The 14,527-nt window shown below is 41.6% G+C and overlaps 2 protein-coding genes across 2 annotated transcripts in view; one reads left to right on the forward strand and one right to left on the reverse strand.

Moving 5' to 3' along the window:
• Positions 1-5,864: 5,864 nt before the first annotated feature.
• Positions 5,865-13,652, forward strand: tdo2a (tryptophan 2,3-dioxygenase a; the record flags this gene model as incomplete). Its single annotated transcript, XM_084332009.1, has 12 exons — positions 5,865-5,899; positions 6,051-6,156; positions 6,405-6,495; positions 6,642-6,712; positions 6,888-7,015; positions 7,638-7,824; positions 7,969-8,076; positions 8,194-8,305; positions 8,438-8,495; positions 12,198-12,277; positions 13,300-13,390; positions 13,499-13,652. The coding sequence occupies 12 exons, from the start codon at positions 5,865-5,867 to the stop codon at positions 13,650-13,652; spliced, it is 1,221 nt and encodes a 406-aa protein (XP_084188135.1).
• A 638-nt stretch (positions 13,653-14,290) lies between these two features.
• ctso (cathepsin O) overlaps positions 14,291-14,527 on the reverse strand; it is a 37,554-nt gene continuing 37,317 nt past the window's right edge. The window contains exon 8 of the mRNA XM_084331847.1: positions 14,291-14,505. Within this exon, the coding sequence (XP_084187973.1) occupies positions 14,471-14,505 (35 nt within the window). The 3' untranslated portion in view covers positions 14,291-14,470. The remainder of the gene's footprint in view (positions 14,506-14,527) is intronic.

Genomic DNA, 14,527 nt, shown 5'->3' on the forward strand with positions numbered 1-14,527 from the left:
ATCTGATCGCCATTCCAAATACTGTGCGTGGAGGTCCGTACCACATTACCGACCGTTACATATGGGCGGGCAGGCGGGGTTACTGTTCGATGCCATCGTTGTATAGACCTGGCTCGCCTGAGTATTTAAACCCCGCCCGCCCAGCTCAGATCGGCTCCTAAAACACACCAGCCCATTTACAATGGGATGCAATAGCTCCGCATGGCAGTACGGACGGTGTCCTTATGTATATGTATAACACACAATGTTATCTGTTGTGTGTATATAGGCATGTTTTGGTTGTTCTGTTTTTGTCTCCCATTCTCAGATGTCTCCCAGTTGCAGCACCAGCAGCCAGCTGGTCAATCAGCAACTCACCCCAGTGCAACGGCAGCTGAAGCTGATCTGCAATCAACATCCACTCTCCCTTTATATATCCCATTTTGTGCAGTGTTAGTTAGCTCTTTTGGCTCATTCTGGTGGTGGGTGTCTCTGTGTCTTTGGTGATAATTCTCTGTGTGTCGTTTGGTATAGAGCAGTGGCTCTTTAGAGGTAAAAGCTCTGGTTCTTAGGTATATAGAGCAGTGGCTATTCAGAGGTAAAAGCTCTGGTTCTTCATGGTACATTTGGTAAAGCTGGTAAAAGCTCTGGTTCTTAGGTATATAGAGCAGTGGCTCTTCAGAGGTAAAAGCTCTGGTTCTTAGATACATTTGGTAGAGCTGGTGAAAGCTCTGGTTCACTTCATTGTGTTTTGGTGTTCTTTATAGTTTGTTGTACATTTCTGTATTAACCCTTTGTATATTTGTTTCCCTTGTGTCACCCAGCCTATGGTGATTATTTCTTGTGTATTAATCTTTTGTTTCGCACACGGACATTGAGGACAGGAAGATACCCTGGGTCTACATTTTGCATCACGTAAGTGACCTGATGTTAAAGACACCAGCTTTAGAGTGAGCACCACCACCTGTACTTTTGGGCATCAGCGCCTGTAAAGGGGAGGGTGGGTTTTCATTTCCTTTTGCATTTTATTTGGTGCCACTAGGAAGTCCTCCTTGCTCTCTGTGTTGCTGTGTTTTGATTTTGTAAAATAAATACTATTATTTTGCAAATTGTTTCTGTGGTTTTGTGTCACTACACCCTCACCTAATGTGTCTGTGGCCTTGTGTTGCGTCCCCTTACTGGGGTGCGTAACAAGGGCGGTGTTGACCGTCTGCCAGCTCAGACAGGGTCTGAAGGGTATACCAGAGGCTGCAGCGAAATCCCAAGAACTAGTTAACTCAAGTCAAGTCAAGTCAAGAGTTTTAACTCGTTTCTGGTGCTGAACGATTGGTGGGCAATAACGAGTTAACTCGTTTTTGGCGCAGATTGTGTTAATCATCGCCGCATTTTATTGAACACCTTTTTAAGCTGTAGACAATAGACTCATGGTTAACGTGAATAACCGCAGTGAATATATACAAAGTATAGACACTGAAAAGAAAAGAAAATCAAAACGGAGACCAAATTCACAGAACATCAACATGAATAGTCGTGTGTGTGTGACTGTGTGTGTGTGACTGTGTGTGTGTGTGTGTTGGGGGGGGGGGGGGGGGGGGTATAACTTATGTTATTATCAGTAGGTCAAGATTAGAAGCATACTGTACTGTATGACTGAAGCCAAGTGGCTATCCACTAGCATGGCAGTTAAATAGACCCATTTGACTGTATTTAGCAAGCTAACATTAACTGTGCTGGACAATGCTACAGTGATTTTATTAAATTAACAAATGTCATGTGTGTAATTCATGGCACAACTCAAATGGAATAAAAAAAACATTTGTCACTCTCCATTGACCATACATATTCTTTCCAAAATAGGGTCCCATTGGTGGTTAGTGGAAGGGGAGGGACTTTGAACAAAGTGGAACACATACTGTACATACTTACGCATGGACGCATGCAACACACACGCACGCACGCACGCACGCACGCACACACACACACACACACACACGAAAGCATTTCATTATTATTAAGCATTAGAATGATGTAGGTATGTGAAATTAATGAATTCACCTAAAATAGGACGCAACCTGTAGCCTACATTGTCGGTTTCAATTAATTATTTACCCACAAGAGTTTGTACGATTAGCAATTCTAGGTTAAACTGGTCCTGGACATGGCAGAAATAAGTTGAACACACAAACACACATGCAACACACACACACAAAACATCTCTCACCTCAGATGTTATTCTCTCTCTCTCTCTCTCTCTCTCTCTCTCTCTCTCTCTCTCTCTCTCTCTCTCTCTCTCTCTCTCTCTCTCTCTCTCTCTCTCTCTCTCTCTCTCTCTCTCTCTCTCTCTCTCCAGCTTTAATTTGTCTTGCGCTGACTTCAGTAGGTGTGATGAATATGCAATAGGCTACAATGGTTTGTTAGGACCGGCGGTATGAGTGCTTTTCTCTGCCAGTAGTATTCCGAGTCAGCCGTTCAACTGAGCTGCACCTGTTCCTTGACATGAGGCTGGGCTATGGACTCTGTGGAGCCGCTAACGTCACATACACGTTTTCATTACCACATGGTTGATGTGATTAAGCTAACGTTATTTAGCACAATTTAGTATACTACACCCTGTACACCACGGCTACATTTCTAAACAGCTCTGCTGCCCAAAAGAGCCTTAAATCTACCAAATCCGAACATCCAAGACCAAATTAGTTTGAAAGAAAATGCGGCTATAACTTTGAATTGGGTGTACGCTAAGATACATACATAACTAGAAATTAAGACCATACTTTAATGGCTGCATTCATTGTCGTTTTCATGGACACAGCGAATTTAAACAAGGCTGCGCAGTCGGCATTAAATTCAATAATTTTTACTTTTTTCAACTTATTCATAACAGAGACAAAAAGAATATGGGGGGAACAATAATATAATATTATTTATTCAATATGTTAAGGGGGTAAAGTTCGACACGGGACCTAGAGGGAGAAACCGGTTGACCTTTCCTCAAGTGCCACAGGATTTATAGCCTATGTTTGTTGAGAAAATATAACTCTTGTTTCTGTCATTTACTTAGTAGAATATTGCATGTGAAAGTAACAGCAAAGTGGGGAGATTGTTGAGCCTTGGTGGAGGTCTGAGTGCATTCTTCTAGAATATGTTTCAGAATAGTTTGAGTTTGAGTAATTGTATCATCTATCAATTATTTTATCTATCAATGAAAAAGTCACCAAATGGTTAATTATTGAAAATATAATGTAAATTATTTAAATATAATTAGTAACTAATTGACTGGACTGCAGATATACACTATAGTATGTATGTGGCCCATATACTGTAGCTGAAAATATTTATCAGAGACAATCAAACAATAGCTGATCCATCTTGACAAAGAACTCAGATTTTACCGAAACTACTGTAATGTTAGAGCACAGGGTGAAAAGTCTTCTGAGTGACAATCACAGAAAAGTTGTAGACCTGTCTTATTTCTGGAGGGTAATAGAGGTTTGATCTATTTTTTTTATTTTTTTTTATTTATTGGAAAATAGCGTCCTTTTTGTAAATGGATGGAGGCTACATTGAGATACATTCAACAATTAATATAACATAATATAACTGAGGTTATACATCTGCACCTTTGATTACACTGCTACTGTACTTTCTCATATTGTTATATTCATTCATTTGATTGTTTACATTGTTTATTTTTATTTATTTTTTCAAATCGTATTGCCTATATTTATGCCTTTCTACTATTACCATACCTGTACCCCCCAACCCCCCCGTGCTGCTATGACGCCCACATATCCCAATAAAGGAATATCTTATCTCATCTTATCTTAACACTGTAGAAATCAAGAGGTACAAGGTATGGAAACATAGCACCTAGAAACCCACAGGTGGTCAGAGGGGCATAGAGGGAAAAACACTTTAATGTAAGTGTGGCTGCATGTGGCAGTTTGAGATGCGTGTGACATACGTACAGGTTGTACATTATTTTAATCAGTCACTGAGTCAGACCTTGAAGAACATGCGACTGGCCCGTTAAAAAGAGAATCAGAGAAGGTGGCCAACACCGTGGCCTCTGGTGATGTCTCATCAGAAAGGCCTTTGACGACAATTGCTGTGGTCTCATAAATTTGTCTCAAGCAGGGTCTATGTCATTTATATCCCCTTCCCCTCTCACAGGATAAATGGGAATGAGAACAAAGACTTTTTGGGACAGCCTAGAAACTCCCTCTCTCTCTGCAGCATCAGCTCTATAGCCGTTGTGCCGTGTCCCAATTCAGAAATAGTTGCTTGATATCATCCCTCTGATCTTCTGTGGACAGTTGCACAGTCTTTTGGGAGCCCTCCATCGAGAAGTCTACAAAGAGACTTGGTGAAAACAAGGGATCTAATGATGTCAGCGAGATTTGGAGTGACTTGATTGTGTGATGTGGGTCCCACGCTGCTGACGAAACTGGGTTAAATGCTCTTCAAAAGGCTCCGGATGTGATTGACACGTGTCGCTTTGGGCGGGGGTTCCGTTGTTATGCACTCGAGTGATGAACCGCTGAAAAAGGATGTAGTGTTATATTTCTAAAAACAAAGGTGTGACCTGTACTATCTATGCAGCTGATAGGTGAGACCTATGCCAAGAATATCAGGGGGCGTGGAAAATAGGGTACGGGCTTAGAATGTGGCAACTCTTATTTGTTGAGAGAGTTAAAGGTCCCAGTAAGTCTTTAGATCAAACAAAAACATCTTTAATTTAGCTATACATTTTTGAGTCAGGATACTGCCTAATCTACTGCTCAGCTTCTGAAAGTTTTATTTATTATTATTTTTTACTTTTGTCGGTGGGGGAGCCATCGACTATTTCAATTAATGATTGTTTGATGTGTACTACACTATCAATGCTAGGGAAGAAATATGTGCTGAAAAAAAATATATATAATTAGATTTATACTGCATTTATTTCTTCAGAAAAAAGTTCACAAACACGTTCCACAGATTAGAGGACCTTTAAATGCAAGGGGGAAAACCTGTTCACCCCTGAAGTCAATTCAGAGACCAAACAATACGTGCATGTCTGGGTTATAGAGGTTTGACAGTCAAGGATAGCGCAAACATTCTTTCTCAGAAAACAACAGACACAAACCTTGGAACCGTACAGGGCACATAGCACATATTAACCAAACTGCAAATATTTACTGACTCGCAGTACTCCTTTAATTACTCAGGGGCTCAGAATATGTTATTGAATTGCATGGATGAGGGGAGAGCGTCAACAATTGTGTTGGAAAAAACACACTTTGTACAAGACCGAAAGAGCTGTGAGTCAACACTTAAAATAACCTTGGCTGACCAAAACGTGACCCAAAAAACGTGTTGTTTTCTTTCAGAAGGCAATTTTTTAAAGATTATGTGTTAAAAATACCGGCCAGGTGCCTCGCAAAGTGCAGATAGGAGGTTTTCCCCCACTTGTTTAATGAAACAAAAAAATATATACGGTATATAAAAACAAATGAAAGTTCAAGTAAATCTGAGGGGTGTTTCTTCTCGAAGGACGTTTCATATTCATATCAGTTTGACCACACGGGTCAGTCTGTAACATTTGCAACATAAATACTGCTGGATGACTAATGTTATTAAACTTTATGTAACAATCTCGGTCTGTTTTATGTGGAAACTGTCACATGTCTCTGTCACAGATAAAAGTACACAAGGTCCATCCAAAAGAAGACACACAAATGGCAAAATCGATGGGGCAAATGGAGGCGGGTCGGATGTTGAAATTGTACACACGTGTGATTGGATGAGGTGAGCCTTTATATGAGTGAACCGTGTACACGACAGGTTTAGTTTACACCAAAAGGAATACGCTCTCATCTTCACTGCAAGCCATTGGGATAGCCATGAGTGGATGTCCATACTTTGAGAAGAGACACTTGTATGTTTGAACCCTTATTACCATTTTACGACGACAACAATTTTGGAACACTCAGATGCGTTTGAAGTGCTTTGCCGTAACCTCATACTGTTGCCGATGGCAACTTAGTTGAAAGACACAGAGTAACGAAAAACATCTTTCCACACTGCAGGTTGTTCAAGAAGAATTCTCACCCCAACGAAGAGGAGAGCGATGAGGCTCAGGCTGGCGAGAACAAGGCCAGTAAAGGTGGTATCATCTATGGTGATTACCTGAAGGTAAACTAAATAAATATTTTGTATACTGTATCCACCTTTATATGTGGGAATTATTTTATTGTTAGATAATAGACCACGGAGAGGAGAACACCCATACTTCTTACCTGTCTTGTCGACAAGAAATCCTAGACGTGCAACAACCTACAGTTAAATGTTTTTTTTTTGTGTTAGACAAGGCATGGAATGGGCCTTTTTTGTGGCGACAGAACTGTGATAAGCAATGATTAATGTTTCCTCAACACTTGCAGCTGGACATGGTTGTGAATGCCCAAGTGCTTCAGAGTGAACTGAAGGGTAATAAGATCCATGACGAGCACCTGTTCATTGTTACCCATCAAGGTAAGCACCATTGTAGAAGAATTCATTTCGACCTTGTCTAAGTAATGAATTGTAATATTGTCTAACGTATTAAACAGGAGTTCACAACCATCTCTCATAACAATGTTGTATTTGACGAGGCTTGATTCCTTTGTGATGTATTTCAGCATACGAGCTGTGGTTCAAGCAGATCCTCTGGGAGCTGGATTCCGTGCGAGAGATCTTCATCAGTGGACATGTGAGTTATATTTTAGAGAGAATAACCTGACTTGTATTTCATTACCGTGCAGATTTTGGCATTCGATATACAAAAAAAATATATATACAAATATTCATAAAATTAACACAAAACACTGAATGTTACAGGAACTCCTAACTGTATTTGTAACTTTAACACTTTCCTGTTTCCTCAGGTCCGTGACGAACGCAACATGCTCAAGGTCAACACGCGTATCCACAGGATTGTGATGATCTTCAGGCTGTTAGTTGACCAGTTTTCCGTCTTGGAGACAATGACAGCCTTGGACTTCTTTGACTTCAGGTGAGGTCTATAGATAACCTTTGATAAGCCGTCCCCTCACCCTACCATAAAATGTTGACCTTTCATGATTTTGCACTCATTTCTCATGGCCTGTTACTTGCTCTGTGCATGTGTACATAAGATAAGATATTCCTTTATTGATCCCCTTGGGGAAATTCAGGCATCATAGCAGCATGGGGGAGGGGGGGTACAGGTAGTAGAAGACATACAGGTACAGGTCACAGAATTATAGTACAGTGGAGAAGTACAAATAGAAATTGAATAAAAAGGCAGTGTAAACAATATACAATATAATTAACTCTGGACATGCGCATATGGGCAACAAAACACACACATCCATATTTGTGTGTGTGTGCATGTGTGGACATCCATGTGCGTGTGTTTGTTTATGTGGGGGGGCGACAGTGATTCAGAAGGTAGAATGGTCGCCTGGTAATCAGATGGTTCCTGGTTCGATTCCAGCTCCTCCTTGAGCGAAACACTTTTAAACCCCTAACTGCTCCCAATGAGCAGGTTGGCACCTCACATGGTGGCCTCTGCCGTCGGTGTGTGAATGTGTGGCATGAAGTTGTAAAGCACTTTGGATGCACGCAATATTTAAATGCAGTCCATTTGTTTTTAGGGAGTACCTGAACCCCGCCTCTGGTTTCCAGAGCCTCCAGTTCCGGCTATTAGAGAACAAGATTGGGGTCCTGGACAACCTGAGGGTCCCTTACAACAGACGGCATTACAGGGACAACTTCAAAGCCCACGAGAGCGAGATGCTGATCGCTGCCGAACAGGAACCCCCGCTGCTAAAACTCGTAGAGGTACGTGAGTAGACCCCCGAGCAATTATTATTGGTAATTCAGTGAAGAATAGTAATGTTAGCCACATTGAGTATGAACAGAACAGAACTTTCCTTCCTAGTTCTTCTACAGTCATATAATACGGTGGGTTGTTTCCGTTATCAGAAGTGGCTGGAGAGGACACCTGGTCTTGAGGAAGACGGGTTCAACTTCTGGGAGCAGCTGGAGATCAATATTTTTGATGGGTTGAAGCAAGAGAAGGAAAAAATTGAGGTACAAGGTGGATCGATGTCAGAAGTGTGTCGTTCACCCTCCTGTATAATGATTATTTCAGTGTTATGCACTTTCATGCTGGGATGGCTGACGAAGGCTCACTCTTTCTTTTTACAGAAAATGTCAGATTCTGAGGACAAGGAGGAGATTATGGCAGAGCTTGTCAGTAAGAGAGAGGTCTTCACATCGCTGTTCGATGAAAAACGCCACGACCATCTTGTAAGCAAAGGTGAGTGTTTTTGTACTACTGTGTGAACCACTGTGGAAGGTACTTTTCAACCCAATCAACCGACTTCATCAGATGTCATCCAGTCGTGTACTTCCTTTTACCTTGAAACTTTGTCTTTGTTTGTCTGACCAGGTGAAAGACGGTTGTCTTACAAGGCTCTCCAGGGAGCTCTGATGATCTACTTCTATAGGTACAGCATGTAGACCTCTTTACAATGCTTTTAAAACACCACGTTATCATCCCTTTAAGCCTTTCACTACCAAACTACAAAGGGTTAACCCTTTTACTACCACACTACAGAAGGTTAACCTTTCACTACCACACTACAGATGGTTAACCGTCTGTAGTGTGGTAGTGAAAGGTTAACCTTCTGTAGCGTGGTAGTGAAAGGCTTAAAGTATTATCAACCACCCAGAGCCATTTATTAACATGTATGAATTATATTATGTTACTCCCATCCATCCACTTCATTGAGAATTTAGCAAATGCAAAGAGATGCAATTGTGAGAAGACGATGAATGCATGTGTTATAGTCAAAGAATAGCCATTCATAATGGCAACAACAATAATAATAACATTATTAATTACATTTGAATAATTACATTAAATAAATTGTCAAACTAATAACTTTACCTCAAAAAAGGACCTAAGAGGCTTACAGAGAAAAACTGACCATCTTTTCCACACCACTCTTTTTGAGTGGGTCAATCAGTAGTAGCCTACAGCAATTACATATTTCATATTGCATATTGGAGTTCATGAAGAATGCGAAAAGTCTACTTAAATAACCAGTAGAAGTGGAAGTTTGATGCAACACATGAATTGACCCTGACTTTCTGTGTGAGAATTGTGTTGCCATATTCGAGTGTGAGACCATCTATTCCATCTCCATCACACACGCTAAATATGTTTTATGCAACCTGGAAACTCTCACAACTTTCTCTCCACCTACTAGTGTGAATCATTTTCCTTTTGAACCCCGACCTTAACAAACATGTTTATGGCATATTCCACTCCCTCTCGAGCGAGATCGCTTTGCATTTGAAACACTTCTGGAGTTAATGGCTCAGTCCTGTTGTAATAAGCATAGTCTGGTTGGTTAAGGGCTATGGGTGCTTGGCTGAGTTTATGTCCTGATGCATTTGCAATTGAAAAGTAAGTAGCCTATGATTGGAACATGGCAGAGGAAGATAGTGTCTAGCAAATTGATCACTGGATGTCTGCAGTCTTTATGGCTTGCTGCTATTAGACTGAAATGCATAGCTTTACAACTGGAAGAACATGTTTTTTTTTTTTATCCACTTTTTCTCCCCATTTTCTATTTTTCTCCCATCCCAATTTCGTATTATCCAATTCTTCCCTCCCCTGTCTTGAACGTTCCTAGACTATCTGCCTCCCACTGGTCGGTTGTAGTGAGGACAGAAGCCTTGCATCACGTGTCCCCTCCGGTACACGAGGAGGCAGCCTGTCGCATCTTTTCACCGCAGCAGCTCGAACTCCCAGTGGCGAGGAGTAACGCGTGGGAGGCTCACGCCACCCCGCTACTTCCTGCTTCCGCCGCACCGGCGTCACCAAACCGACCTATAGGAGTCGCTGTCCACAACGTCCAATCCCCACCCACCGGCTTTCCCACCCTCTAACACTTGCCAATTGTGTTAGTATGAACGACCGGCCAGCCGGTAGCAACGCCGAGAGCTGGGCTCGAACCCAGCGTATCCTGCGTTAGTGGCGAGCGCCTTGCCCACTGCGCCAATCAACCGCCCCTGGAAGAACATGTTTGAACACTGATCATAATCTATATAGCCCATGCTACAGAATTCATTCAAGAACATATCTTTAGGTAGGCTTAATGAAAAAAATCAGAGTAGGAGGAGCGAAATGATACGCGTCTTCCATGTTTTATAGTTCTATGGTCCAAACTCGAATGGCTTAATAAATGGCTCTGCATCCATCATTAAAAGGAAAACACAAATTAAGAATTCCAATATGTTATTTCCAGTGGCGTCGCGTGGGTAAAATAACAGGGGAAGCCAAAAAAAATTATTAAAAAAAAAATATTAAATATTTTTATTAATATTTTTTTTTTTAAGTCAAGCAGTCACCATGTACACTACAGTATGGCTCAGCGGCCAGTCAAACTTTCTTAACAGATTGCAGAATGGGTACAATACAGTACGGCTCAATACACACAATTGTATAAGGGGATGCAGACCAGAGAAAGACGTTTGTCTTGTTTACATCAGGGTCCCCCATTTTCAATTCATAGTGACATACAAGACATCATGACATCAAATATACAGTACTGTTACCCATAGATCCTGACAGAGTATATACATATGATGGGGAGGGGACTGTACATTAGGAGGGGGTGGGTGGGTGGGAGAGAAATATACATACGGCCGGTGTTGTTTTCGAGGAGGGAGTAGGATTCCGCAGAACACCGGGAGAGAATATGACTGTCTATTAGACAAACGTGACAAGACAAACGTATTTCTCTGGTCTGCATCCCCTTAACAATTGTGTGTATTGAGCCGTACTGTATTGTACCCATTCTGCAATCTGTTAAATAAAGTTTTCATTCATTCATTCATTCATTCATTCAAGTGTCTGTTGCGCGGCGCGCCCAGCCATCAGAGCGCTCCTACTGTAAAATGCAGAAGCAGTCATTTCAGCCTCAGTTTTACTCGTTTATAAAAATGATTTAAAATGTTTATTAGCAACGCCGAGCTTTCAAACCCCGCCGCATTTGTGTGTGAAACCCTAATGGAACGCTGGGTACCTTTGACATTTATATCCGATATATTTTGGACCCACCGCTAGCTTTTAAGCAGTGCTTGATGGTGCACATTAACCTGGCTACTACGGAGGAATAAGTGACTGCGTATTCCAGCCACTGGCTTGCATTGCAGTCATGAAAGGGTATACAAGCTTGCCTGATAACGTTAGTTAGTCAGTAAGGCTGCTCAGTGCTTACCTGGTCAATAATGTGGTCCTCCTCTTGCCAGATAGATTTGTTAAATCATAATATCCACAGTGGTGTGCTCTGCTGGTCCTCAGTACTACTAATGGGATGTCACGTTAGGTAGTCAGGTGGAAACGTGAACTTCTGACCTGCCCCGCCTCCAGGGGGAAAATATGCGGAGTGTTTTCCTCCCAGCTCCGTTTTAAACTTTTAGGGTGTGGCACAGTGGCAGTCAGCTCGAATCTGATTGGCTAGGATCGGATTTGGAGTTTGGACTCACTCTATAATGCTGGAAGCCTGGAGAAAGAGACCTACCCACTGCCTCTCTCCTATACTAGCTGCAGTAGTGAGCACAGTCTGACAGTGTGTTAGAGGGAGTGAGAAGAAGAGGGAGACATTAAAAAAAAAAAAAAAAAAAAACACAGATGCACAGATGAAAAAGAATGTAAACTATATTAAAAAAAAATTATATTTTAAATTTTTTTTTTTTTCATATTTCATAATTTGATATGAATTTATAGGGAGGCATGGCTTCCGTTGGCTTCCACAAGGATTCGCCACTGGTTATTTCCATGGCCTACGGATGTTCAATCAATATTTATAAACATGAGCTACTCTCTCTCAAAGCCATAAACCAGAGAAGTAAGGGTGGCTTTCACATTAGGTATGATTGCTTCGTACTGTGCCTTGTGATGCCATCAGGCATAAAGTCTGGAGCTGCTCTGTTGACTATGGATGGGAGACTGATTTTGTCGACCCACATGTTCGTTTTATTTTTATCCGATTTCGGACTTGGGAGAGAATCATGTTGAATAATATGTTTGGACTGCCTCAGATTATAGGAATGCATGCGTATGAAATCTGAAATTGCCCATAGTTCCCTTTAAGTACCCGTAAGTTAGTATTAAGTAAGTATCTCTTGTCTTTTAGGGAGGAGCCACGGTTCCAGGTGCCTTTCCAGCTGCTCACCTCCCTCATGGACATCGATACCCTCATGACAAAATGGAGATGTAAGTTGATCTTGGCACACACTGAATAAACACCGTCAACGGCAGCCTATACCCGACATTCACACGTAGCATTCCACACCAAACAAACAGCATTGAAATCTAAAGATTGTGCTCTGAGGTTATGGTCCTAGAGCTGAACAACCAACAATAGGCCCAGCAGTAGATTAGGAAGTCATTTTGTAACAATACCTACTCAATGTGTAGACGTAGGTCACCAGCTCCCTTACTAACTCACGTCACCAGAGACAGTCTACGAGGAGAAGGAGCACTGCAGTTGTTTAGAATGGGGAAATCTGTAACACTGAAGATGGCGACAAAACTACTCTGAAACATATTCATGAAGTAATGAAACCTATTTTTACGTTGAGTGAAATTGTAATTTATTGCATCTTGGGGTGAATTTTAAAGATGTTTTTTCGAATGAATCTTGGGGTGAGTTTTAAAGATGTTTTTCGAATTAATCACGATCTCTGCTAAAAGGCTGGGCATCACGCAGTGAGTGGTTGCCATGGTAACTAAGGACTGTGGCAGAAACCTTTGGATTGTGCATGTATAGAGGTTGGTCTAAGTGGAAAAAGGTCAAAAACTTTTCTTTTTGAGCACATGAACCACTCTATGGTGTCAGTAATTTACCAGTGACTGCACATGAAAAACAACAATATGTACGACAGATTCTGAAATACAGATGCCTCCCCGTTCAAAGAGATAGGGGTGAGGTCTTGTTAGTCAGAACAGATTTCTCTTTAGACAAGACTTTGATGTCACACATTCAATCATTCACTTATAGTTAGCCATTCCATTCTAGTGGTGTGTCACCGGACAGGAGTGGCACTTTGTAGAAAACCGGTTAAATCCACGTGAGAACATTTGCATCTATGATCACTGTGTGTCTTTGTTGGACTAGACTCTAGTCACTAGAGGAAAGAGTCAGTGCACAAATGGATTTTCAGCACATTCATGGAAAAGCAGATGAAGTGGGTGAAAGAATGTTTGTAACACCTGTAATCTCCTTGCGTCTCTAGACAACCACGTGTGCATGGTGCATCGCATGATCGGCAGCAAATCTGGCACCGGGGGATCCTCCGGCTACCACTACCTCAGATCCACCGTCAGGTATAGCCTATTCTCACCGTGTATTGAATAAAGTTTAGTCAGGTACTATCTTGTGTGATACCGGCCTGCTGACACTGACAGTATATCTCCGTCCCTTTCCACTCACAGTGACCGCTACAAGGTGTTTGTAGATTTGTTCAACCTGGCCACCTTCCTGGTCCCCCGCCACTGGGTGCCCAAGCTGAACCCCACGGTGCACACGTTCCTCTACACAGCGGAGTACTGCGACAGCTCGTACTGCAGCAGCGAGGACTCGGAATAGGGGATGTCGCGGCCGTCTGATGTGGCTTTGCTCTCTTTCACCCGGGAAAGCCAAGGGGATCGGGGGGGGGGGGGCAGCGGGGGGGGGGGGGGGGGGGGGTGTTGGGGGCGATCAAAGCGCCGCACTGCATTGACATACCAGTTGATCCGTTTTCTCATATGCATGCTTAGTTCTCATGTCAGCACAAGTGTGGGGAATGTGTCAAGGAGGAGCATATCAAGAGGCATGATGTGGTTCTTTTACGCTTGAGTGTCATTGGATATCCGCCCAAAAATACCTACTGTATAAATGATAGGTCTCGTTAATCCAACATCTATAATGAGACGATTTGTACAACATGCATAAAACTAAAAGTAAAATATGTACATAATGTTAATATAATAAATATTGTAGACTAGGGTTTGTATAGTATATTATATGGTTTTAAATAGATTTTGTAACATATTTATGCTGTGATTTATTGATCTGATTTCTGTATAGTCAAATGTATGTAAATCATTTACCGTATGTCCTTAGCTTAATACTATGTATTTCTTTTTGTACAGTACATAGGCCTATATTAGTGCTATAGGAGCTGTTATGTGCGAGGGAATTATTAATTCACATTCTTGTTGAACAATTAGCACAAAGACCGATCAGTTATTTGAGATGTTTTATTTTTAAACACATTGTCACATTTTTATTTTATGGTAACATTTCAATAAAGAACATTATTTAAAGTGAAATTTGAAGGCAAATGACTTATTAAAATGTTGGCAGCATCTAATTCCTCAGTGCACGCATGCACACACAAACACACACATGCACGCACAAAGTAGTCAAAGAAAAACCAGTGACACAGAATCTGCAATACCTAGACAAAGAAAATTGAGAGA

Source organism: Notolepis coatsorum (assembly GCF_963971535.1).
Source record: "Notolepis coatsorum genome assembly, chromosome: 16".
Classification (NCBI taxonomy): domain Eukaryota; kingdom Metazoa; phylum Chordata; class Actinopteri; order Aulopiformes; family Paralepididae; genus Notolepis; species Notolepis coatsorum.